This window comes from Hyperolius riggenbachi, chromosome 4, assembly GCF_040937935.1.
Source record: "Hyperolius riggenbachi isolate aHypRig1 chromosome 4, aHypRig1.pri, whole genome shotgun sequence".
NCBI lineage: Eukaryota > Metazoa > Chordata > Amphibia > Anura > Hyperoliidae > Hyperolius > Hyperolius riggenbachi.
Genome location: NC_090649.1, coordinates 395,705,004 through 395,731,981, shown reverse-complemented (window position 1 = coordinate 395,731,981; position 26,978 = coordinate 395,705,004). Strand labels below are relative to the sequence as shown.

General features: G+C 44.2%; 1 protein-coding gene across 1 annotated transcript; it reads right to left on the bottom strand.

Annotated features, from left to right (window-relative positions):
* Positions 1–2,418: 2,418 nt before the first annotated feature.
* On the bottom strand, positions 2,419–17,499 carry OVOL2 (ovo like zinc finger 2). The gene is made up of 4 exons (XM_068279583.1): positions 17,168–17,499; positions 14,743–15,002; positions 9,865–10,051; positions 2,419–3,620 (listed from the first exon to the last, which is right to left on the bottom strand). Exons 1-4 carry the CDS (start codon positions 17,265–17,267, stop codon positions 3,262–3,264), a joined length of 906 nt encoding a protein of 301 aa, XP_068135684.1. The 5' UTR covers positions 17,268–17,499; the 3' UTR covers positions 2,419–3,261.
* Positions 17,500–26,978: the final 9,479 nt, after the last annotated feature.

Genomic DNA, 26,978 nt, shown 5'->3' with positions numbered 1-26,978 from the left:
CCACACTTTTTATTAACAGCATTAAAAATGCCAACAATATCTGTGGGCTTCAAATACAAAGTGCAAGATACTGTATACCCCAATAAAAGCACACAATCTAAGGACTGACCTGCAATAATCAGGTTGCCCCCACACAACAATGACCAAAGACCAAACACAGGCAGACTTGTAGCAGATTGTGGGTAGGAACACACTAGGCAGAATCGCATATGCGTTTTCCACTATGTGCTATAGAAACCGCATATGCAATTTTGCCTAGTGTTTTACTACCCTGTAGGTCTGTGGATCTAGGAGATTGCTCATTATTGTCGGGCCTGACACTAAACAGATCACGATTTGCACGGAAGCATTCACACGCTGTTTCAAGAGGGAAAAAAGCAGAGCTTGACGCATATAAAGATAGGGTGGATCTCAACGCTTGTGACTTTTATCCGGTGCGGTTGGGCAAAATTGCCTCCAGTCAGACTGAAGCAGGGCATGATCCCCGCCTGAGGAGCGAGGGAGACGCTGGACAAGCCCAGGGAAAAACTTTTATATGCGCATAAATATTGGAACATTGTAAGTGCACAACCTTTTTAATATTTTAAAATAAAAGTGGTTTTACACTATGCCAAACCTGTTTGAGTCTTAGGCCCGGTTCACATTAGCGTTCCCTGTCCGGATTCGCCGGGCCAGATCCGGACCGTATACTGTACAAACGGAACGTATGTTCCGCATAGCAATGCAAAGGCTATGCGGACGTTCACACGCGTCCGTTCCGTACAGTACGGAGCCGGACCGGATCCGGACACTTTTCCAACATGCGCTATTTTTCGGTCTGGATCATCCGGCCCACGCACCCGGACCGGAGCCTGACTGCACCATCCGGAAATAGAAACCAATGGGAAACGGAAGCACAGAACACACTGGCTACAAACACCTGACGTTCTACCCCACTTCCTATGCGTATTCTAGCGGCGATTTTGGATGGGGACACATGGGAAGTATTTTGGAGTTGAGCAGCAGTGACTTTAATGTGCTGGAGCTGTTTGGCAGTATGTCGGAGGTGGAGGTGAGGCCTAAACAGCGGAGGACCTGATTCCACAGGTGCACCTTCTGCTGACCTCCCAGACCCCAAAATTTTTATTTTTTTGTACTCTCTTTTGCCAAACGGATCCGGATCGCAGCCTGATGTACACCTGATGCAACCTGACCGGATCCGGATCAGATCCGGATCAGAACCGTACGGTTCCGATCCGGATCCGATCCGGTCAGGTCATCCGGTCCGTTTGGCAGAGAAACACAAGTGTGAACGGGGCCTTAGGACTGCTGCTGCTGGAAAAAAAGATGCTGGTGCTGCCTGTTGAGCGCTGTTTGCTGGTCTGTGCTGGGTCAGCCATAGTATTTGGTGAGAGGCTTTATTGATTGCTCGGTGGTGGTGCACTGGGTGCCAGCATACAAACCGGGGAGCACTGGTGGCATTTTATACATTTATGCTATACAGTATCACACTATTGCAGTGTCATTTTATTTTACATGCCTGGCGTCTTGAAGATCGAGAGAGGAATATACGCAAGAAATTTGTGAACTAGCAGGGCTAGAGGCGCAGTTTGCTGATCCTGATTCGGTCAGCGTATACTTGTACTATTAATGCATGAAGACTTTGAAGTATTACTACTAATATATTTAAGGACATTTATAGGCTGTCCATGTGGACGTAAGTGCTCCATAGCGAGGCTTGCAACGCCTCCATTAGGACGCTTGTGAGCTCGTTGAAACACAGGGCGGAGAGAGGCATTGGCGGTAATTAATCCCGCCGCATCTACCCGCTTAGGTGGTGCAATTAGAGCTAATTTGAATCACGAGTAACCACTGTGGTTACTTGTGATTATTCCGTGATGAGCATCCCTGCAGTTTGCTGTCTGTAAACCTTATTTCCCATTGTGGGAAATAAGTTTTTTTTTTTTGTTTTTTTTTTGTGTGCCAAGCAAGCAATATATCTCTCTGTGCATAGAACTCTCAGTATATTAACATTACGTATAGATAACCCGCCAGCACTAAAGAAAGGGTAGGACGCAAAGTTAATGTTCAGGTAGGCAAGGGTCCAATGCTAGGTACACACCATACAATTTTCTGTTACATTAGCCTGCCAGGTAGATTTTTTTTTTCCAACATGTTGGAAAAAATCTGTCAGGTAAATCTAACAGAAAATGTTATGGTGTGGCATCAATTCATCAAAGGCTGCTAGTTGCACACAAATCGGCACCACAGTTCAGATTTGAGTTACTGATATCCAATGCTGGGAATCTGGAACCAAACATATATTAGGCTAGCATCACTGCGTGTTCAGCTGACCACCAGTCCTTGCATGGGTAAAAATCAAATAATATTTATGGCAGTGTACATAAAATGACTAAAAGGGGGACTACAGAAAATGTAAACATTACATTTATTAAAAAGGCACCAGCACCCATTCTATATATAAAAACATAAAAGAATGTTATATATAAAAAACAAGAGGAACTTTGTAGCATACAAAGTAAATAGAAATCTTTTTACAAAAGCAGTTACAGAGGAGCGTCTCCCATGTGTACACAGTACAGTCTCTGGACCTGTTGCAAAATATTGTATTAAATTCTTAGTCTGTTCAGTTAAAGGATAAGCGTACTTTGCTGAAATATAGTTCAAATCTTCCCCAGATCAAGAATGAAAGCTTTATAATTTTCGCATTTCTGAGATTCAGTCATTCCTTGACTGCCTATTGTTTAGAATTAGAGATACTTAAAAACATCATATACAGCAGCGTGGTGGTTTGTCAGTTTCACTTGCCTTTCCCTCTGCCCTCCATACCGCTCCACCACTGTGTGTCTCAGCATTACTCAACTATCCACCTCAATCCCTTATCTGTGGTCAGGTATTTTCCTGTCAGTAGAAACTTCACACACACAGGCCTGATAATACAGACACTTGATCACACAAGTGCGATACGACAACACGATGGTAGAAGAGTGTAGAGTCCACAGAGAAGCAATGGAACCTTTCAGAAAATCAGCAGTGGATTAGAATGGTGTGATTTAGTGTTAATTCGGGGTTGCTTTAGCGTAATTTATAAGTACGCTTTTCCTTTAAAAAGCTCAAAATCAGTAGTTTTCAGCCTCCAATCCATCCCTGTGATGTATAAATCCATCTGCATTTGTCAATATAATAAAATAAGCAATATAGAAAATATAGAAAAGTTCATCCACCATGTAAACATTTCTGTACAGCACATCAGTTGTATCCTCACTGCATTTCTTCTTCTTCTTCCTCTTCTTCTTCTTCATCATCATCATCGTCATCATCATCTTCATTTTTAGGGCTGACCTGCAGCACTGATGCGATTTTGTTTTGTAGAAGTGCTGCCAGTTTTTTGGTAGTTTTCTTGAGAAAGGCGCTGCCTGGATGGCTGTTGTAAACATGCAGGTATAGATCCTCCTGGGACGGCCCAGTGTAGCCACATTCCTCACACACAAACAGTTTGTCCCTCCTCTGCTTGTAGGCATAGCCTTGCTGCACACCATGGATCTTCTTCAGATGGGACTCTAGAGAACAGCGCTGAGTGAAGGCCTTGTTGCAGATTTCACACTTGTAGGGGCGGATTCCTGGAAAAAAATGAAAGCATGGTAAAAATACGAGAAGTAGGTTTGATGATACAGTAGGACACAGAAAAGGGAACCATTCATTGTGATTGAGATGAGAAGTATTGCAATACAATAAGCCCCATACACCACACGATTGGCCTAAAAATCATGTCAAATGATGTGACCTATCAATAAGCCGGCCCCCCCAATGTTACATCCTAGCTCCCCACGCAGAGGGCAAGCTGGAGTGTGCTGGTGGAAGCACAGCTACCTCCTTATTCCAGTTTGCATCCTCATGTCTCCCCAGCAGCTTCTGAACACAGTATGCCTCTCCATCTCTGCTATCAGTGTAAGGCGCAGCACCACAGAGCACACCTCTCCATCTATGCTATCAGTGTAAGGCGCAGCACCACACAGCACACCTTTCCATCTCTGCTATCAGTGTTAGGATCAGCACCACACAGTACACCTCTCCATCTATGCTATCAGTGTTAGGATCAGCACCACACAGTACACCTCTCCATCTCTGCTATCAGTGTTAGGATCAGCACCACACAGTACACCTCTCCATCTCTGCTATCAGTGTTAGGAACAGTACCACACCGCACACCTCTCCATCTCTGCTATCAGTGTAAGACGCAGCACCACACAGCACACTTCTCCATCTATGCTATCAGTGTAAGGCGCAGCACCACACAGTAGAGGCCTGCAGCGGGTCAGGTACCCGCAGGTAACCCGAAATGCGGGTCGGGTGCGGGTAGCGAGTTGCGGGTAGTGAGGAGGGGAAGAAGCGCTAGAGAGAACCCCCCTCCCTCCCTCACCTGGGTCCACTCCTCCAGCTCTCTCCCCCTCCTGAATAGCGGCAGTGCTGCGGGTGGGCGGGCGATTACTCACCTTCCAACTACCTCGCTCCAAGCGTTGGAGCGCAGCGTCCTTTCGTCACAGGTCTCCGCCTTCAATGCCGCCCACTGTGCTTCCTGATTAGCGGAAGCACAGTGGGCGCCATTGAAGACTGAGACCTGTGACGACGAGGACGCAGAGTTCCAGGGCTTGTAACACGTTAGTTAGAAGGTGAGTAATCGCCCGCCCACCAGCAGCGCTGCCGCTATTCTGGAGGGGGATAGAGCTGGAGGAGAAGACCCAGGTGAGGGAGGGAGTAATCCTCCGCCCGCCATCAGCGCCACCGCTATTCTGGAGGAGGGGACCCAGGTGAAGGAGCGGTGGGGGGTGCTGGCTGCACTGGGGACATCTATGCTGGCTGCACTGGGGACATCTATGCTGGCTGCACTGGGGACAACTATGCTGGCTGCGCTGGGGCGCTGGGGACAACTATGCTGGCTGCGCTGGGGACAACTATGCTGGCTGCGCTGGGGACAACTATGCTGGCTGCGCTGGGGACAACTATGCTGGCTGCGCTGGGGACAACTATGCTGGCTGTGCTGGGGACAACTATGCTGGCTGCGCTGGGGACAACTATGCTGGCTGCGCTGGGCACAACTATGCTGGCTGCGCTGGGCACAACTATGCTGGCTGCGCTGGGCACAACTATGCTGGCTGCGCTGGGCACAACTATGCTGGCTGCGCTGGGCACAACTATGCTGGCTGCGCTGGGGACAACTATGCTGGCTGCGCTGGGGACAACTATGCTGGCTGCGCTGGGGACAACTATGCTGGCTGCGCTGGGGACAACTATGCTGGCTGCGCTGGGGGCAACTATGCTGGCTGCGCTGGGGGCAACTATGCTGGCTGCGCTGGGGGCAACTATGCTGGCTGCGCTGGGGGCAACTATGCTGGCTGCGCTGGGGGCAACTATGCTGGCTGCTCTGGGGGCAACTATGCTGGCTGCTCTGGGGGCAACTATGCTGGCTGCTCTGGGGGCAACTATGCTGGCTGCTCTGGGGGCAACTATGCTGGCTGCTCTGAGGGCAACTATGCTGGCTGCACTGAGGGCAACTACGCTGGCTGCACTGGGGGCAACTACGCTGGCTGCACTGGGGGCAACTACGCTGGCTGCACTGGGGGCAACTACGCTGGCTGCACTGGGGGCAACTACGCTGGCTGCACTGGGGGCAACTACGCTGGCTGCACTGGGGGCAACTACGCTGGCTGCACTGGGGGCAACTACGCTGGCTGCACTGGGGGCAACTACGCTGGCTGCTCTAGGGGAAACTACGCTGGCTGCACTGGGGGCAACTACGCTGGCTGCACTGGGGACAACTACGCTGGCTACACTGGGGACTACACTGGGGACAACTATGCAAATGTGCATTTTAGAAGAAAATTTTACAAAGCGGGTCGCGGCTCGGGTAGCGGGCCTGCGGGTCGGGTGCGGGTAGCGGTTCTGCGGGTGCGGGTCGGGCTGCGGGTATCAAAAAGTGGACCCGCGCAGGCCTCTACCACACAGTACACCTCTCCATCTATGCTATCTGTCTTAGGAGCAGCACCACTGGCGTAACAATAGGCCCTGCAGCCCCTGCTCATGCGGGGGGGGGGGGGGCCCGTTCAGGGCCGTTTTGTGGGGGCTGGAGGGGTGGCAGCATGAGGGGAAAGCCTTGGCCACAGTCGGCGGGGAGAGGGGAAGTTCCCCCCCTCTCCCTCACCTCGGGGCTCTCCCCTCTGTGCTCCCCTCCAGCTAGTTACAGTGTGGGCAGCGGCGGGCAGATACATACCTTCCGTGCGTTCCACAGCATACTCCTCGCTCTAGCGACTGACGTCACTTCCGGAAGTGACGTCAGCCGCTAGAGCGAGGAGTATGCGGTGGAACGCATGGAAGAAGGTATGTATCTGCCCGCTGCCCACACTGTAACTAGCTGGAGGGGAGAGCCCCAAGGTGAGGGAGAGGGGGGGGGGGGGTCGTCGCCGACTGTGGCCAAGGCTTTCCCCACAAAATGGCCACGAGCGGGCCCGAGGGAGTGGGGGGGCCCGCTCTGAAATTCTGCAGGGGGGCCCGGTGGGGCCTAGTTACGCCCCTGAGCAGCACCCCACAGTACACCTCTCCATCTCTGTTATCAGTGCTAGGAGCAGCACCACACAGTACACCTCTCCATCTCTGCTATCAGTGCTAGGAGCAGCACCACATAGTACACCTCTCCATCTAGGCTATCAGTGCTAGGAGCAGCACCACACAGTATGCCTCTCCATCTGTGCCATCAGTGTTAGGAGCAGCAGCACCACACAGTACACCTCTCCATCTATGCTTTCAGTGCTAGGAGCAGCACCGCACAGTACACCTCTCCATCTCTGCTATCAGTGCTAGGAGCAGCACCACACAGTACACCTCTCCATCTATGCCATCAGTGCTAGGAGCAGCACCACATAGTACACCTCTCCAGCTATGCTATCAGTGCTAGGAGCAGCACCACACAGTATGCCTCTCCATCTGTGCCATCAGTGTTAGGAGCAGCAGCACCACACAGTACACCTCTCCATCTCTGCTATCAGTGTTAGGATCAGCACCACACAGTACACCTCTCCAGCTCTGCTATCAGTGCTAGGAGCAGCACCACACAGTACACCTCTCCAGCTCTGCTATCAGTGCTAGGAGCAGCACCACACAGTACACCTCTCCATCTCTGCTATCAGTGTTAGGATCAGCACCACACAGTATGCCTCTCCATCTATGCTATCAGTGCTAGGAGCAGCACCACACAGTACACCTCTCCATCTCTGCTATCAGTGTTAGGAGCAGCACCACACAGTACACCTCTCCATCTATGCTATCAGTGCTAGGAGCAGCACCACACAGTACACCTCTCCATCTCTGCTATCAGTGTTAGGAACAGCTCCGCACAGTACACCCAAGTGTCGCAGCCTGAGCGTGTTGTTCACACCTCCATGTGTAAAGGGCAGCAGATAAGACAGGGCAAGGGTTGCTTTCTCTTACATTTCAGTAAGTTCTTATAGATTGATCACGTCATCCTTATACAGTCAGTCACCGTGTGCCCATTGGTAATTGTTTATTTATTATGGTTAAAGTCTATACATAGTCTCCAAGAATATTCACATACCTGCTTTCCTGTCATTTGCATGTGGTATACACATGAAGTTTAAGCTTAGATACTTATCCTCCAGAGGCTTCTCTAATCCTTCCTGAGCCAACCGCTGGTTGCCAGGACCTTCTTCTTCGTGGGCACGCTCCCGACTATGAATGAGCGCAGGCCGACTGACAATCAACACCTGTGCAGTAGCACAGAGCCATTCATGCACAAGTAGCTCCGTGCTACTAGCAGGCCATCTTGCACCTGCACAGTGCAGCCGCACTTTTACAGATGGGGGGCGTGGCCGTGCCAACCTATTTGACAAGCCATTGTCAAATAGGTTCCGAGAGTTCAAGCGCAGGAACGGCAAGTTCAGGGGTGGTGGGGGACTATCTGGACTATCCAGTAAAAATTGTATTTACAGAAGATACCTGAAGGGTTCAGAGAGGTCTTATCCTAATTTGCATGAACAAGCCTTTTCCTTCTGCCATAGCTTATAACACCACATGAAATAGATAGTGGGTGAACAAGGACACCGGGAGGAGAATGGGAAGGCTCTATAGGACCCAAAACCTTCCCTCTCCTTAGGCAAGTATTTATTTTAAATCAGCGTCAGACTCTTTATAGTATTCTCTCTTTAAAGTATTATTTAAGTATTATCCAAACAGAGGCACCAGTGTGGATTAAAATCTATTAAAGACAGTTTAAAATGGGAAGCAGTGGTGGACTTGTCTCCCCATTGAAGACTTAATGTCAGATAAGAACGAATCTTTATTGATAACTCAAAAAATCTTGCAACACGTTTTATGGGACTATAGCCCGCTTCATCAGGAAAGTAAAAAAAAGAAGTAACTGTAATAAGCTGAGCCCATGCCAAGCGCCTCTGTAGTGGAGGCCACCAGGTTTATTTTCATTTAAAAAAAAAGGGCCCTTTTCCACTAGGAAACGTGATCACATTGAAAAGCGATGCAATTGCATTTCCTGCAATTTCCACTACCACTATTGCGTTGCAATCTGTTGGGTGCACGGGGCCATTGCAGTGGATGTTCATGTTATTTCCAATGGGAGAAAAAACAAATCTCAGGCAGCACGGTGGCGTAGTGGTTAGCTCTCTCGCCTTGCAGCGCTGGGTCCCTGGTTCGAATCCCAGCCAGGGCACTATCTGCAAAGAGTTTGTATGTTCTCTCCGTGTCTGCGTGAATTTCCTCCGGGCACTCTGGTTTCCCCCCACATTCAAAAAAAACATACAGATAAGTTAATTGGCTCCTCCCCCCCCCCCCCCCCCCATAAAAAAAAAAAAATTGGCCCTAGACTACAGTACTTACACTACATAATATAGACATATGGCAATGGTAGGGATTAGATTGTGAGCTCCTTTGAGGGACAGTTAGTGACAAGACAATATACATATATACTGTACAGCGCTGCGTAATATGTCGGCGCTATATAAATACTAAATAATAATAATAATAATCTCTGGGAAAATTGCCATATCATGTGAAAAAAATAAATAAATCGCATTGCTATGCTACGGCATTGTTATTGATATGCCATTTTCCTGCGCTCCTATAAAATGCATAGAACCACAAATGCACCAAAAATCATGCAGGCCAGCGATTGCGATTCATTTAAAATGAATAGCACTGGTTGAACAGTACCGCAATTTACATGTTAATTTGCGGTGCTGTTGTGATCAGCAAAATTGGAGCAATCCAATTTTCAGATCAAATCGCACCTAGTGGAAAAGGGCCCTAACATCCTGGCATCCTGCTGATCTCTCTGGATCACACGTCTGAAACAACCTAGTCAGATATCATTCATGGTGACCATACACCGTACAATAAAAAAAATTTGATTTTTCCGTTTAGTTGACCAAAACTATCAAAACTAATGAAAGTCTAAAATCTTTTTTTCAATCAAGAAAAACAAACGACTATACTGTTTTTTTCAATAAAAATCTGATCGACATGTTGGAAAAAATGTTATATTCGATCTAACGGAATAATCGAACAACATTATCTAATAAAAAAATAAAAATGAAAAAAATTGTACCATGTATGGGCAGTATTAGAAACACCTGATCTGCAAGATCTATGGCTAAATATAGAGGCAGAGGCTCAGCAGGACTGACAGGCTAATGGTATTGATTAGGAGGAAATAAAGATGTCATATCCCTCTCAGTTCAGGTGAAGATTTACAATAGACAGAAGTAACATGAAGGAAATTAATATTTCAACCTGCAGAGGGCAGCCAAAGAACAAAAAGAAGTGCAGAGGTGCGTAGCATACCTGTGTGAGTCCTCACATGTCTCTTCAGATCAAACGTATCATTGAAGCCTTTGCCACAGAAAGTGCAGAGGTGTCTTTTCACCTGGTTATGGCATTTGAGATGACGATTGAGCATGCGCTGCAAGCGGAACGTCTTACCACAGATGTCACAGCTATAAAGCTCCTCGCCGAGTGTTCCACTGGTGACCTAGAACAATGCACATTGTCTCAGCGTTAGAGCAAATAAATACAATCCTAAAAACACACTGTGTGCTCCTGAGAGCCAACTCAGACAACCAGGCATACGTGTGTATACCGATATGAGAGTAAAGGAACTTGTATGATATATGAATGCAAGGATGGAGTCTTTTCATTTATTACAAGGCACCAAAATATTACAGAATACTGCATATTAATTCTGGCCAGACTATTAAGGTGGCCGCACACATTACAATTGTTCTGTTCAATCTTACCACAATATGAAAACAATTGGTTGTACAGACCAAACAAAAGGGTTTTGTTTTTTTTATGCAACTGAGAAATCTGATAGAATTTCCATTTTTTTTTTTCAGATTTTCAGACCAACTTCAAAAAGAATTGTATGGCGTGTAATAGGTTGTCATTTTTATTCAGTCTTCCAATGAGTCAGCACCGACTTCAGTAAAAATAGCTCTTTATTAGTTTCCAAAAAGGATTAAAAACATGATGCAGTAGCAAGCAGCGACAGCTCCACTGTTTTGGGCAATCAGCCCATCCTCAAGCTGAAAAGCTTAACATCATATATCATCATCATCATCATCATCATAGGTTGTCATTTTTATTCAGTACATATTATGAAAGAGTGTGTGAATATGTATATTTAAAAAATGGAAATAGTACCGTATGACGTGTAATAGATATGGAAAAGTGATTGTTAGGTAGAATTATAATAAATTATAATAAAATGTAACTATTGTAGTTGGTTTATTTATTGATATTAGTGAATCAATAGAAATGTGGTTTTCAGTGGTGATTGTAATACATGATTAATGATAATGGCATGAGACATATCTGATAGATGTACATAGATGTTACAATTGAAAAATGCATATTAAAAAAAAAGTGTTGATATTAAAAAAAAATATTAAAAAGTTTTGTTTGTTTTTTTACTTTTTCAGAACTTACAATAATTTTTCCCAAAATTTCTGCAATCTCTTACACATGTACACCTCGAACGAGTTCCTCTAAGCTTCCAATCAACCGAAAAATTGGATCAGATCGGTTGAATCGGAAAGGAAAAGATCTAAAAAAATAAAATAAAATTGTAATGCATGTGGCCACCTTTAACTTTGTTTTTTTCCCCCTTAACTCACTTCCGGTTTACTGTGATTGGCTCACAGTGATCAGGGGCTCAGTAGCCAATGAAAACAGCTCCTGACTGAGGGTACTGTTCTGTGCTGGCGGCGATGCGCCTGATGCAGGCCTAGGTAGCCACAAGTGCGGTGTAGTTTTAACTAGCGACAGTCCGGATACGGTTAGAGAACATCTGAAGTGAGAGGGAAATGGAGGCTGACATATGTATTTCCTTTTAAACAATGCAGATTGCCTGGCTATTCTTCTGAGCCTCTGTTTTTCTTGATGTTTTGAGATTAGTCGTTTTAGAAAAAAAAATCAGAACAACTTAACCAAGAATTATATGGCGTGTGATGGATTGTCAAATTGTATTCAGCCAGAATAAATTCATTGTTAATATTCATTACATATAAAATATTGTTTATTATTTCCAGAAACAACAAAAAGGATGGAATATTGATAGTGTGTGTGAATATGTATATTAAAAAAATAGAAATAATATGGCATGTATTGTGAAAAAAATATAAATATATATATAAAATTGAGGTAGAATTGGAATAATGTAACTGTATTGTACTTGGTTAATTTATTTAATCAATAAACCAAAATCAATGAGTGGTTGCAAGAAAAAAAAGTGTGTTAAATGAAGTTTTAAGTAGCAATGTGGTGTTCAGTGGTAACTGTAATGCCAAACAGAGAATGATGATGGCATGAGATATTGATGGATGTAGAGAATTGTAAAATGGTAAAAATTTCACAGTGGAAAAGGTAGTTTAACCACTTGACCACTACAGGCTGTGTTCCCCTTATGGATCAGAGCAATTTTCACATTCCAATGCTCCTCCCATTCGCTCGCCAATAACTTTATCACTACTTTTCACACTTAAATGATCTATACTTTTTTTTTTTCTACCACAAATTGGGATTTCTTTGGGTGGTACTTTTTTGCTTAGAATAATTTTATTCCATATGCTTTTTAGCAGGAATAATAAAAAGGAAAAAAAATTCTCAGTTTTTAGCCATTATAGTTTTAAAATAAAACATGGTACTGTAAATAAAAACATACATTTTACTTGCCCATTTGTCCCGGTTATTGCAACGTTTATAATTTTCCCCTAGTACAATTTATGGCGCCAATATTTTATTTGGAAATAAGGTGCATTTTTTTCAGTTTTGCATCCATCCCTAATTACAAGCCCATAATTAAAAAATTAACAGTGATATACCCTCTTTTTTTTCCATTTTGTTTTCGTTTATACTATATCACTAATTACAAGCCCTTTCTTATTTGCAAAAATAACTAATATACCCTCATGACTTTTTTTTAAAATGGGGGTGGGGGTTAATAACTAATGAGGGATTTATTTTTTTACTGTGTACTGTGAACAATACACAGGAAGTGTTATGCAGGTGTTTTTACTTTCATTTTCAGAATGACCACCGCATCTTACTGATGCCTGGGATCATTCATTACAGGCACTTTGATTAGCTTTGGGAACACATGTTCCCCATTCACCGATCAGTGTACTAATGGACAGCGCCAGGAACGCGCACGGGAGCACAATTGCAGCACAGCATGTATATTTGCACCTCTGGAGCTAAGATGAAGTCTCAAGGGGCATAGATATACTGCTGCCAAATGCAGAGCTTGTTAACCATCTTACAGTTTACGATTTTTTTTCCCCAAAAAATTGCATCAATCTAGAACACGTGTGTGGTACCTCAAAAAAATATGTATTCAGAACTTCCAATCAATTGAAAAAAATTGAATGCCTGGTCAAATCTAAACAAAATGAAAAACATGTGTACATGTGTGGGCACCTTTAGCCATAGGCGCTGAACAAGCATGCAGATCAGATGTTTCTGCCTAGATTAGCCTTGTTTCAGGTGTGCGATTCAGACTCTACTGCAGCCAAAGAGATCAGCAGGACTGCCAGGCAACTGGTGTTGCTTTAAAAGAAAATAAACATGGAAGCCACCATATGCCTCTCAGTTCAGATGTATTTAAAGAAGCTCATAAACTATAGAACAAACTAGTTAACAATGCAGTCCTCATTAGACATTATTTCTGCTAGGCAGTATTTTGCCTATACTCTTATTAAAGCGGTGGATGGATTTTAGTCATTTGGATGTTCTGTGAATCAAACAACTAACAAAGTAACACTTGGCTAAATCAGCTAGCAATTAAAAAGAGAAAAATGAGCTGTCACAGTGATCAAAGCTGTGAAGTGAGAGCCATATTCATGTACCAGCTACAAATGCCCTGAAGAGATGGACTAGCTGCTGTGCAACACGTTACAACAATACTTTTGTTTACATAACATTTTATCTATTCTTCACCTAAATAACAGCACCGCAACACCTCTGGCTGTTACTTCAAAACCATACCAGCTCCAGTTTTGTACAGCCTAGTATTTATATTGCCATTAACTTTGTAACTGCTTGATTCTGATCTCTGCAGTGTGAGTACAGTCCATTTATATACGGACTGGCTGCCTCTGATATAACAGGCTGTAGTGAATGGGTTATGTATCAGTGTGAATGACCCTCGGAAGCTAACTGTTGTACAATGCTGAGATTAGAGACATATGGAATGTGTGTGCACACTCCATTCCCAGCCAGCCCGGGCACCTCACCCTTAAGATGTTACTACAATAATTTGCTTTTATAAATAAGCGTGTTTAATGTCAGATGTAAATTTTTGTTGGTATTAAAAAAAAGAAAAATGAAAAACAAAAAACAACAACATAGCAAAGGCAGAGCATTACCGCAGATCATGTGAACAGGTACAGTGAAGCATACTTTTGACTGCATGCTTTACCGTATGCGACAAAACACTTTTTCGTACCTTGCGTTGCCTTCCTGTTATACGGGGACCACAACACAACGCCCCACTGTGAACGTGGCCTTACCATATGAGGTGTAGAGCAGAATGCAACAGTTTTCATGCAGTGCATTACGCTCTACTCATTGGGCTTGATTCACTAAACCGTGATAACTGATATCATGGTCACGCTAGCGAAACGTTTTTTGTGCACAATCGCAAATTTTTGCACAAAAACGGCCAGTTTTCATGCAAAAATTCGCGATTGCGCGTGAAAATTCCCGTTGCATTCGAAAATGCGAGCAAAACGCTGGCGCGACCGTGATATTAGTTATCACGGTTTAGTGAATCAAGCCCATTGTGCGTAAGACAAAGAGACTCAAAGACGAAATAAGATAATCCTCCAGCCCCATGCGCATGGATCGCTGCCACCCTCAGCTTTCTCTGTCGCCGATACCGGGTCCTGTAACGTCGGCCAGTTTTATGCATGCACAGTGCACTCCATCTCTCTGGTGCCTGCCTTACGCTTGCGCAGTATGGAGGGAGCGCACTGCGCTTGCGTCGACTGGCCGAAGTTTTGGGACCCGGTATCGGCGACAGAGAAGGCTGAGGATGCCAGTGTGGGAGCGATCCATGCGGATGGGGCTGGAGGAGGCCCCAGGTATTTATACATCTATTATCTTATTTTATCTCATAACTTGACATGATAATGAACAATACGTATGTAAAAAAAAAAAAATTACCTTAATTTTGGATCTGACTGATGATCGCTTGAGGTCCAGAGCTTGTTCCTCTGCATTCTCTTGGCTGCTGCCTTTAGCCTCAGGGGACAAGGCATCACCACACTGGTCAGTGCTGCTGTTAGGGGTGGTAGTGATGCTGCCATTACAGAGGCTAGAATCACTGCTTGCCCTCTCTGGGCTGTCAGTTATGGGGTCCCCAGCACTGCTGCTGTTACTCAAGCTGTCCTCTGTTACATACTTCAAGAAGCAATCAATACTGTCTGCAGATAAATACAGAGGAAAAAAATTAGGTGAGCAGATAAGCTGCGCAAACACACTCCATCACTGTTGTAAACCGATTGATCCCTGGCAGTTTGCAACTAACAAACGATGACGGTACACATTAGAATGCAACAACGGTTTACCAATCAGACCGTTAACAGAAGCGGTAAGCTGTGGACGCAGAAGTGCGTAACTACCCACTCGTTAGTTTTTTGAATGGAATGATCGTTTGGGGTCTTTCGATATGAACGACTAGCAACAGTTAAGGGGGCCATACACTAGCTGACCAACCAACCAATCAACCATCCAATTGGATTATTATAATCGAATTGGATGAAAATTGGTGCTGCCAAGTGCATGCCCGACCGACAAAGCGACCAATTTCAGGACAGAAATTGGCCGCAGTCGATCGCGCATGGTGGAAAATGTCAAGCCGAAATTGGTTGGTCAGGTGCGCGGCAGTACGGCATCCAAATTGCGAACGAGCGACAAGACGATAAAACCCCCGCCGCAATGTATAAATGTATGTAGTGTAGTGCATTTATACATTACCTGTCCGGTGTCAGCCTCCACCTCGCTGGGTTCTGCATACACGCCGGCGGCGCTATGTGGCTTACCGGCGAAATGGACGGATGAGCCTGGCGAGCTGCTACAGGACCGGTAATGTATAAATGCACACACTACATACATTTATACATTTTGGGGGCAGCGGCGGGTCAGACGTGGCGGCTCAGCCAATTCCCTGATGATTTCATGCTGAAATCGGACAGGAATCAGCCTGCAGTGTATGGGCATATCGACTAGAGACAAATTTATCTCTAATCAGATTCGATTAGAGATAAATTTGTCTCTTGGTCGAATCTGCCCATATTCGTTCTAATGGCACCTTTAACGTCCGAACCTCTAAATGGGCGATGGCGGTTGAGAGTGTATACGGAGCTTTAGTCAAAGTGTGCTTTTTTTTCTTCTCCAATGAAAGACAGATATGTGAAGCTGATCCCTTTTCCCCAGAAGCAACAATTACCAGAGGAAAGGAGGGGTGGAGGGGGGAGGAGGAGGCAGGTGAGGCTTTCTTTCCCTCCCATCGCCGTGTTTGAACTGAGGGTGTAGCCTCGCTGTACAAGTCTCTCATTAACAAGTCAATAGCATAAAGCAAACAGATTGGACGTGCTGTGCAGCTCAAGTGATGGCGTGGAGCTTTCCGTTAGATCAGCCTGGTGTGCAAATAGCGCCCAGATAACGCTGCCCACTAGCCGAATACCTGCCAGGGTCACCCCTTCCCTCCCTCCCGGGCACCGCTATACACAAAGCAGCAGCTCCGGGCTAAATGGGAGCCATTGTTTCCTCGGCAAACACAGGAGCAGCCAGCGCGGCACCTGCACCCCTCAGTGCACAACTCCGAGAACTTTCTGCGCCGCACTGTCACATGGCCCTTAGGGAAGAGATAGGAAACTAATGAGTTACTAAACACGACGCACATTCCAAAAAGTAATAAAATGACATTTTCTCGTTTCAGATATAATGTCCTAGGGAATAAAAGTTTTACTGTTTGATTTAGTTTTCCGCTTAGTATTTTTGTCTTCCTTATACATATTCACTATATATATATATATATATATATATATATATATATATATATATATATATATTTGCATATAGAAGAGTCAGTGAAATAATGATCCATATGCAATTCACATTTTCTCCTGGACAGTGGCCACACTAGCAAGCAAGGGAATACTCTAAATTATGTTGACAGAACTATTTCACCTACTACTTTTATTATATTTTTCAATTGCAAAGTTTTGTAAAGTTATTTAAATCATAAAAACTCAAGAGAAACGGTTACATAAGGGACAGTGCGATCACTTCACTATAGAACTGCCAAGTGTGAACTGCAAATACTCCATCCGCAAATAGTGTATATGTATATATATATATATATATATATATATATATATATATATATATATATATATATATATATATATATATATATATATATATATATATATATATATATATATATATAATTTTTTTCCCAGAGCAAATGATCTGGCATACCACTAACATGCCCATTAGTCCCCCCTCTAGCAGATGGGGCAGGCTGGGACCTGTAGTCCCCCCGGTGCTGGCAGAGGAGGGGGTGGCAGACACGTGCACTCACCTGGTATGTAGGTGTCGGCTCTCTCCTCGTCGGGCAGCTCATGCCAGCTGCGGACTATGGGTGGTGGGGTCCTCCTCTTCACCAGGAAAGCTCTGGGCATGACGATCACACGATCCAATTATAAACTCCTGGAAACTTTTTCACCTGGCAGATCCCCCCTCCTGAGCCAGGGGTCGCCCTCCGCAGTGCTTCCTTCCCCCGGGAGCCGATGCCCAGGTAGATGGGCAGAAAATAACAGACCAGGTATCTCGGATCCGCACAGCAGCCTTTACCAAAAACTTCCGAGAAAAGGTGGAATAGAGACATGTAGCAGGAACTGGCGCTGTGAGCATGCGTGCTGCAAATATAACGGTGTCAACAAGCCCTCCTTACCTGTCTGACCGGTTGGAGCAGCTCAGTCCCTGCCCTGCCTCATATAGAGCTGAGTGTTTGCAGAAGAATGCAATGTCTGAGACAAAGCCAGCCACCAATAGCCCATTCACTGGCCTGGGGCATAGGAGCTTCACCCTGCCCACCCCACTGCAGCAGCATGAAATAGCACTGAGCACCAGGTGATGGGATCAATGAATGGGGGATACACACTGCTACTGTATATACTGTATAGAACTAGTGCTGCTTCTCCTAGCTTTGTCCCAGCATGTAACTCCAGGCAGGGGAAAAAAACTTGTTTCTACAGTTTGCATTAATGTATGTATAAGTGCTAGGAAGATAGATCACTGTAATGATTTAAAGCAAACCTGCACTGAAAATTAAAAGTAAAACAAGCAAACACACATCATACTTACCACTGTGTATTCTACTCATCAATCTCTTTCTATTCTCCCTTGTCCTGTTTGTCCACTTTGATCAATGGAATTCTTCATCCTCCATTTTAAAAATAGCCACTACCCCAAAAGGGCTCAATCACATTGCGTTCCGTTTGCGTTAGCGTATGGCTATTTTTTACGCAATTTTTTTTTCGAATCCCGGCGCTTGGGTGGATAGTGCTTTTTTGTGAAAAAGCGCTTTTATAAGTGCTTTTCCCAGGCATTTTTTTAATTCACTCCCTGACGCAAGTTAGGAAGTGAACTCTTTGACCTGGAAAAGAATAAATACAATGTATTTATTCTTAAAAACGCGTTTTTCCTATACCTTCCATTGAGGTCCGGGCACCGCTTTGCCGACCGCAAAGCAGGCGCAAAGAGCTGATATGAACCTTCTCATAGAGATTCATTGCACAAGCGTTTTGGGGCGACTTTAGAAATCGCCTGCGCTTGAAAAAAGGCAGAAAACGCCTCTAATGTAAATGAGCCCTAACAGTTTCCAGGTCAACACGCTGTTAAACTGTAATATCGCCCACTATAGCAATGGGGAAACATGGACATTACCTTGTTCATCAGTTGTCCTTTCATTTATAACTGACAGCAACTGATATATAACTGAAAGAAACTGATATATTTTAGTTTTGACAAAATCTTGTCAGAAATGTAAGCAGTCGTAAGAAGAAAGTGGTGAGCTTCTGAGAGCAACTGACGGCAAGGAAAGTATGTAATATTTATTTGTAGGTACATCATGTGTTCATTTTAAATCATTTTACTCAGCTCAGGTTCACTTAAGGCTGGTTTCACAGTGGGACGTTACAGGCGCACGTTAGAGCAGCCTGTAACGCACCCCACTGCACAGCAATGAAAAATCAATGGGCCGTTCACAGTGCCCACGTTGCGTTACACAGTAACGCTGCGCCATTACACAACGTACTGCATGCAGTACTTTGTAAGCGGCAGAGCCGCGTTAGACTGCTTGGACGCCAGAGTGAGCTGCACAACGCGGCTCACTCTGACGTCCACCTAAGAGAGCACCAGGCGTTGCGTTAGGGGCACGTTATGCGACCATAACCTCCCCTAAAACGCAACGTCGTGGTGTGAAACCAGCCTTAAAGGACCACTACGGCAGAACATTTTAAAATTAACAGTAAATTACTTTTTTATCATGTCACTGTCGCAGTAGGTAGTAAAAATATGACAGATTTTAGAACGGTACATCTCCTCATGAGGGATTCTTAGGGTTTTCATTTTCAAAACTCCTTACTGAACGCCAGTTGCTCATTCCAGCTGCCAAAATGCAGTGAGTAGTCAGGCTGAGTGACATCTTTGTATAGATCATTTCCAGGGAGTGCTTTTGCAAAGAAGAAGGGTCCTTTCGCATAGTGCACGTTGCAAGCGATACCATCGCAAAACAATGGTGCAGAAAAGTCACACTGCACGTTAGACATGCAGTATGACTATACAGTGAAGCACACACTACAATGAAAGTATGCTTTACTACCACTGTGACGGTTAACATACTGTATGCTGAGCGTTACTCTGCTGGAACCAGCCGCAACTCATTTAATCTGAAAGTCCTATAGGAATATCATTGCATTGTGATTCAATAACATTGTCCATTGCAACGGAACGCAAGAGATGCAGTGTGAAAGGAGCAAAAAGGAAATACTGAGAACCCCCTATGATGAGATAGACTAATCCGAAACCTGTCAGATCTGTCAAATTAATGCTATCTACTGTAAGTGACAGTGACATGGGAAGAAAGTAATTTATAGTGCATCTTACTCCTAAAATGTACAGTATATATATATATTTAAAATGTTACAATTTTTCATGATCCTTTAAATAGAAAGGAGGATGGAAGAATGTTATGAAAATAACCGGCCTGAATGTATTGTTACAACTTTTAGGGCTAGTTCACAGTTGTCAGTTGTTTTGCAGAATAATTCTGGATGTCAACTTTCACTGCCCATTCAATTCTGCGGGCCTGTTTACAGTACTGCATTGTAACTGAACACTTTATTCTAACCTGCTTCATGCAGGCTTTATATTAAAGTCTATGTCCAGTCTCCATTACATTTCACACTCATTATAATGCGTGCATTATGCAACTGACCACTGTGGACCTTGACTCATACTCTAGCAGGTTGCTTTGATAATGTATACTTGTATGGTAGATTAAAAAAATGTACGAATTCTACTAATGCTGGAAAAACATGATGAGATTTTTCAGCAAATTTACCGTCCGATCAATTTTCCGATCATTTTTCTGATCGATTTCCATTCACTTCTATGAGAAATTGATCAGAAAAATCAGAAAATCAGATCGGACATGTCAGAAATTATCTATCCAACCATCTATCTGTCAAAATATCTCATGGTGTATTCCCAGCATAAGGTAGTTATTTGGTTGCCAAGCAAATTTATTAGTAGAATTATGGTAAAATTAACGATATTCTAATATTGATCGGTGGGTAATATGGTAGTAAATTATTGGTATTTTGTTGATATTTTACTATTGCTAAACCTATTTGCTAACCCTACTTTCATTTGAACCCTCTCTCCATCGCTGCCTAACCCTAACCGATCTCCCCCACAATGTCCACCGATATGAGCGCTGCATTCACTGCAGAAACCCCCTCTGCTGATATCTGCGCCATTTAAAGATGATATGTATCGGGGGCTGCCAGCACCCAAATCACCCCTTTGACACTGCTATAGCCAAAAATAACATTGCGTTCTGTGCAGAGCCCATTTTACTGAAGCGCTGTCAGTGCCCAAACTACCTGCTTCAACATCAGGTGATACTTTGTTCTGTACATTGCAGAATATTCCATCCTGGTGCTTTTGTGTCTCTATGTCTAGATAAACCGTTACCTCACTGAGTGGTAATTATCACATGAATACCGTTTGTATTGAGGAATGACAATGAAGTCTGAGGAGCGGACCTGTTGCTGTTGGTAATATTATCACATGGGAAGCAAGAGGTGCCATTATTGTTAATCAGGTCACCTGTGCTGTGTGTGGAGAATGTGTATTAGCATGCTGGGACAGGCACAGCAGGGGATCCTCTCTGCTATTGTCTGGAGACTGGCCCTGATCAGCTCTGTGTTTGGGGTAAGATAACACTGAATATCCCCCCAACCACCTCCAGCAGCTGGGGACAAAGGGACAGGTACAACACACAAAGCTTTTATTTTCCTCATAAAGAGGAACTTTACTGAATATAACCTAATGAGTCAAATTGTGTATTTTTTTAATATTCATTTATAAATTATTTAGTCAGTGTTTGCCAACTGAAAATTCTTTCTCCACCCTGATTTACATTCTGAAATGTATCACAGGTGGTGACAACTTTAACCCCATCAGTTGCAGCTTTGCGAAATATTTGTTGATTGTGTGTTCTGAACCAGCAGAAATAACACATGGTCTCCCAGAATACTCTGGGAAAAGAATTCTGCATTATAAACAGCCTAGGCCAGTGATCTGCAAACTTGGCTCTCCAGCTAAACTAAAAGTCCCACAATGCATTGCAGGAGTCTGACAGCCACATTCATGATTCATGAAGGCAAATGCATTGTTGGACTTGTAGTTCCTTAACAGCTGGAGAGCCAGGTTTGAAGATCACTGGCCTAGGCGTACCATCACTGGGAGGGTTGGGTTACATACTAATATAAAGCAACACATAGATACAAGTGGATATCCTGAATAATTTACTACATTCTTCTATATGTCACTGGATTTCCTCTTTAATTTCATTTGCTGAAATTAGTAAACATAGTAAAAAGATATAATACCGTATATGCCAGCGTATAAGACAACTGGGCGTATAAAACGACCCCCCAACTTTTCCAATTAAAATATAGAGTTTGGGATATACTCGCCGTATAAGACTACCCCTCTCCCAATGCACACCAAATAAAAATATAAATATAATTTAAAAAATCATATACTGGTGCTATGTATGAACAGATACAGTTTCTGTACTGTATGTGGTACCCAGTATATAACAGTATGCAGGCGACTGACTGGTTGGATTGGTAAACTCTCCCTCTCCCTAAGTGGATTGGTTAGCTATCCATATACCTGTTTATCAGAGCGGTGGGGAAGAATAGATTGGCTGTGCCCATAAAACACGCCTCTTTCACCCTTCTGGCCCACCCTTGTATCCTATTTACCTCCTTCTCTGACTCTCAGATCTCGCACATGTGCGCCTGCACCGCTTCACTAAAGTCCTCAGCAGCGAGATCTGAGAGGCGGTAACAGGATAGGGCGTATCAACTGGTATCAATGAGACCCGGCGTATAAGAAAACCCCTGACTCTTCAAAAGATTTTTAAAGAGACACTGAAGCGATAAAAAAAAAACATGATATAATGAATTGGTTGTGTACTATGAATACTTTCTAGAAGATTAGCAGTAAAGAAAATATTCTCATACTTTTATTTTCAGGTATATAGTGTTTTTTCTAACATTGCATCATTCTCTAATATGTGCAGATTACACAACACTCAGCATTCAAAATGATTCTTTCAGAGCAGTCTGTGAAGTAATGACCTCTCCTCTAGCAGAGAAAAAGTAAACAATTCACTTACAGTTGAGATAATAAAAGTCAGATAACAGCCCTCTCCACGACTAACTTAGTCGGAGAGCTTAATGGCTTGTTTGCATAGAGATAACAACTGGAGTTTCTCAACTCTTCCTGTACTGGAAACAATTAGACTGATGTATCTGATCTTAATGTTTTATTTCTTAGCTGTACTACACATACAAATCATAATATCATATTTTTTTTTTCGCTTCAGTGTCTCTTTAAGGGTTAAAAATAGTCTTAAGGCTCGTACACACGCCGTACTAAAGGCAACGACGGGTCCGTTGTCACCTCTCGCTGGGCGGGTTTTCAGCAGACAGTACAGCATGTGTACAGTCTGTCGGCAGACTGATAAGGCTGTTTCTGAACGATCCGCCCGGCGGTCATTGCCTTTAGTACGGCGTGTGTACGAGCCATTATACGCCAGAATATACAGTAAATGCTAAAATAAATGATGTTTAAAAATAAATCAGATACAATGGGCTTGATTCACTAAGACAAATAGCACGCCTTATCAAAGTTAGCAAGCCTTATCAAAGTTAACACACCTTATCAGAGTAGCATGGCAAGCGCTACGAACCCGCAGGGGCTCAGGGCAGAACGAGTGGAGCTCTCGTCATTGCCAATTAGTAGGCATAAGTTCACTATGCTACTCTGATAAGGCATGCTAACTTTGATAAGGTGTACTAACTTTGATAAGGCGTGCTATTTGTCTTAGTGAATAAAGCCTATAGTGTCTAAAATAAAATACAATGTTTCCTTAAATGATTAATTGAAAATGCCTGTTACTTTCCAGATGACCCTCTTACGTACTGAGCAGGGTGAGACCAGAGTGGAACTAATGAAGGGAATCTTGGGTCGTCATGCTCCATCAGGTGCGCAGCAGTAACGGCATGCAATAATTGTGAACAACGAATGCTATGGAAACCTCTGGCCGCGTCCCCCCCATACAGCCAGGTGCGTAAATATTGGGACATGGACACAATTCTTAAATTTTTGGCTTTATACACAACCACAATGGATTTGAAATGAAACAAACAAACATAATGTGCTTTAACTGCAGGCTGTCAGCTTTAATTTGAGGGTATTTACATCCAAATCAGGTGAACGGTGTGGGAATTACAACAGTTTGCATATGTGCCTCCCACTTGTTAAGGGAGCAAAAGTAATGGGACAGAATAATAACCATAAATCAACCTTTAATTTTTTTTAATACTTAATAATAATAATAATCGGAACATTTGTATAGCGCTTTTCTCCTGTCGGACTCAAAGCGCTCAAGAGCTGCAGCCACTGGGACGCGCTCAAGAGGCCACCCTGCAGTGTTAGGGAGTATTGCCTTGAACTCCTTACTGAATAGGTATTTGACCTAGCCAGGATTCGAACCCTGGTCTCCCATGTCAAAGGCAGAGCCCTTAACCAGTACACTATCCAGCCACTTGGTTGCAAATCCTTTGCAGTCAATTACAGCCTGAAGTCTGGAACACATAGACATCACCAGACGCTGGGTTTCATCCCTGATGATGCTCTGCCAAGCCTCTACTGCAACTGTCTTCAGTTCCTGCTTGTTCTTGGGGCATTTTCCTTTCAGTTTTATCTTCAGCAAGTGAAATGCATGCTCAATCGGATTCAGGTCAAGTGATTGACTTGGCCATTCCATAACATTCCACTTCTTTCCCTTCAAAAACTCTTTGGTTGTTTTTGCAGTATGCTTTGGGTCAGTGTTCATATGTACTGTTAAGTGCCTTCCAATGAGTTCTAAAACATTTGGCTGAATATGAGCAGATAATATTGCCCGAAACACTTCTGAATTCATCCTGCTGCTTTTGTCAGCAGCCACATCATCAATAAATACAAGATAACCACTTCCAATGGCAGCCATACATGCCCACGCAATGAAACTACCACCACCATGTTTCACTGATGAGCTGGTATGCTTAAGATCATGAGCAGTTCCTTTCCTTCTTCATACTCTTCTCTTCCCATCACTCTGGTACAAGTTGATCTTGGTCTCATCTGTCCATAGGATGTTGCTCCAGAACTGTGAAGGCTTTTTTAAATGTTGTTTGGCAAACTTTAATCTGGCCTTCCTGTTTTTGAGGCTCACCAATGGTTTACATCTTGTGGTGAACCTCCTGTATTCATTCTGGTGAAGTCTTCTCTTGATTGTTGACTTTGACACACATACACCTACCTCCTGGGAAGTGTTCTTGATCTGGCAAACTGTTGTGAAGGACGTTTTCTTCACCAGGGAAAGAATTCTTCAGTCATCCACCACAGTTGTTTTCCGTGGTCTTCCGGGTCTTTTGGTGTTGCTGAGCTCACCGATGTGTTCCTTCTTTTTAAGAATGTTCCAAACACTTGTTTTGTCCACGCCTAATGTTTTTGCTATCTCTCTGATGGGTTTGTTTAGATTTTCTCAGCCTAATGATGGCTTGCTTCACTGATAGGGCAGCTCTTTGGATCTCATCATGAGAGTTGACAGCAACAGATTACAAATGCAAATAGCACGCTTGAAATGAACTCTAGGCTTTTTATCTGTTCGTTGTAATTGTGATAATGAGGGAATAAAGCCCCATACACATGCTCAACCAAGGCACTCAGTACAAACAAGAAGACAAATGTAAGCTATAAAAAGATACGCCTTAACGTGCACACGATAATAATACACACAGCACGACAAAACGAGCGACTTCCTTAAAAGACGTGTGTTTACCATATCGTTAAAGCTCCACAGTGACGTCTCTTCACCATAGTCGATAATAATACATAATGTGTACACAAATCTAGACGATTATGCTATTAACAGTTTGCAGACGTCTTCTCACCATCTTTTCCAAAATCAATCCGACAGCCGGGATGATTCAACCTCTTCTTATCTGTCGTTTGCTGTTTCTTTTCTGTCGTTTTTCGCTCAGTCGTCCGCACGTCTACACGTGAAGACTGTCGTTCAATTTTCCCAAAACGTTTGACTTTCGCTCACTGTAAAAGACGGCGGTTGAGCGTGTGTATGGGAATTAACACACACCTGGCCATGGAACAGCTGAGAAGCCAATTGTGCCATTACTTTTGCTCCCTTAACAAGTGGGAGGCACATATGCAAACTGTTGTAATTCCTACACCGTTCACCTAATTTGGATGTAAATACCCTCAAATTAAAGCTGACAGTCTGCAGTTTAAGCACATCATGTTTGTTTCATTTTAAATCCATTGTAGTTGTATATAGAGCACATGTGTCGAACTCCAGGCCTGGAGGGCCAGATCCATGCCAGTGTTTAGGATGGACTGAGAAAGAAAGGAATGTGTTCTACCTGATGGACCACACCTTTCCTGATTCAGACCCATCAATTCATTTGAGCTGTATCAAAAATGTGTGAGGATCTCGGCCCTCGTAGGACCGGTTTGACATACCTGATTTTAGAGCCAAAAATGTTACAATTGTGTCGATGTCTCAGTATTTATAGACCTGACTGCATGTAATTGTACCTCGTTGTTGCCCCGGCATTAATACTTTACTTGCCCGGTGTCTGCACTCCTCTTCTGGATTCGTGCTCTACATGGTTGCCGCCGGTGCATTGCACCTGTGTGCTGAAATTGATTGGGAATCGGCCTGCGTTTAATGGCGGACAACAGATCTCTCTCTGATCAGATTCGATCAGAGAGAGATCTGTCTATTGGTCAATCGGCCTTCAAAATTGCTAGATGTGTGGGTACCTTAACCCTAAACTCAGCTAGAAGAGCCGGCTAATGATGCACCTGGAGTCCACAGGGTGATCAATCAGGCTCTTCTGGACTAATCAGACTGCTTGACAAGGAAAGTTTCCTATTGGTGTACATTAGGAAACTAATGTATGAAACCCTGGCATAGAGAGAGAGCTGCAGTCTTCAATAAGCTTGTTACTATATTAGCATGCGCGTAACAATAGGGGATGCAGGCCATGCGCCCACGGGGGGGCCCGGGCCCCCCTAGGGCCCACTCGTGGACGATTTGGGGGGCTGGAGGGGTCGCACCATGAGGGGAAAGCTATGGCCACACTCGGCGGGGAGGGGGGAAGGTCCCCCCCCCCTCCCTCACCTCGGGCTTTCCCCTCTGTGCTCCCCTCCAGCTTCTAGCTATAGAAATGCAGCGAGCGGAGCGGCGGGCAGCGGCAGGCAAACATACCTTTCGTGCGTTCCAGCACGGACACTTCTCGCTCTAGTGACTGACGCGACTTCCTGTATAAAACAGGAAGTTGCGTCAGTCACTAGAGCGAGAAGCGTCCGGACGCACGGAAGGTATGCTTGCTTGCCTGCCACTGCCAGCCGCTCCGCTCGCTGCATTTCTATAGCTAGAAGCTGGAGGGGAGCACAGAGGGGAAAGCCCGAGGTGAGGGAGGGGAGGGACCTTCCCCCCTCCCCGCCGAGTGTGGCCATAGCTT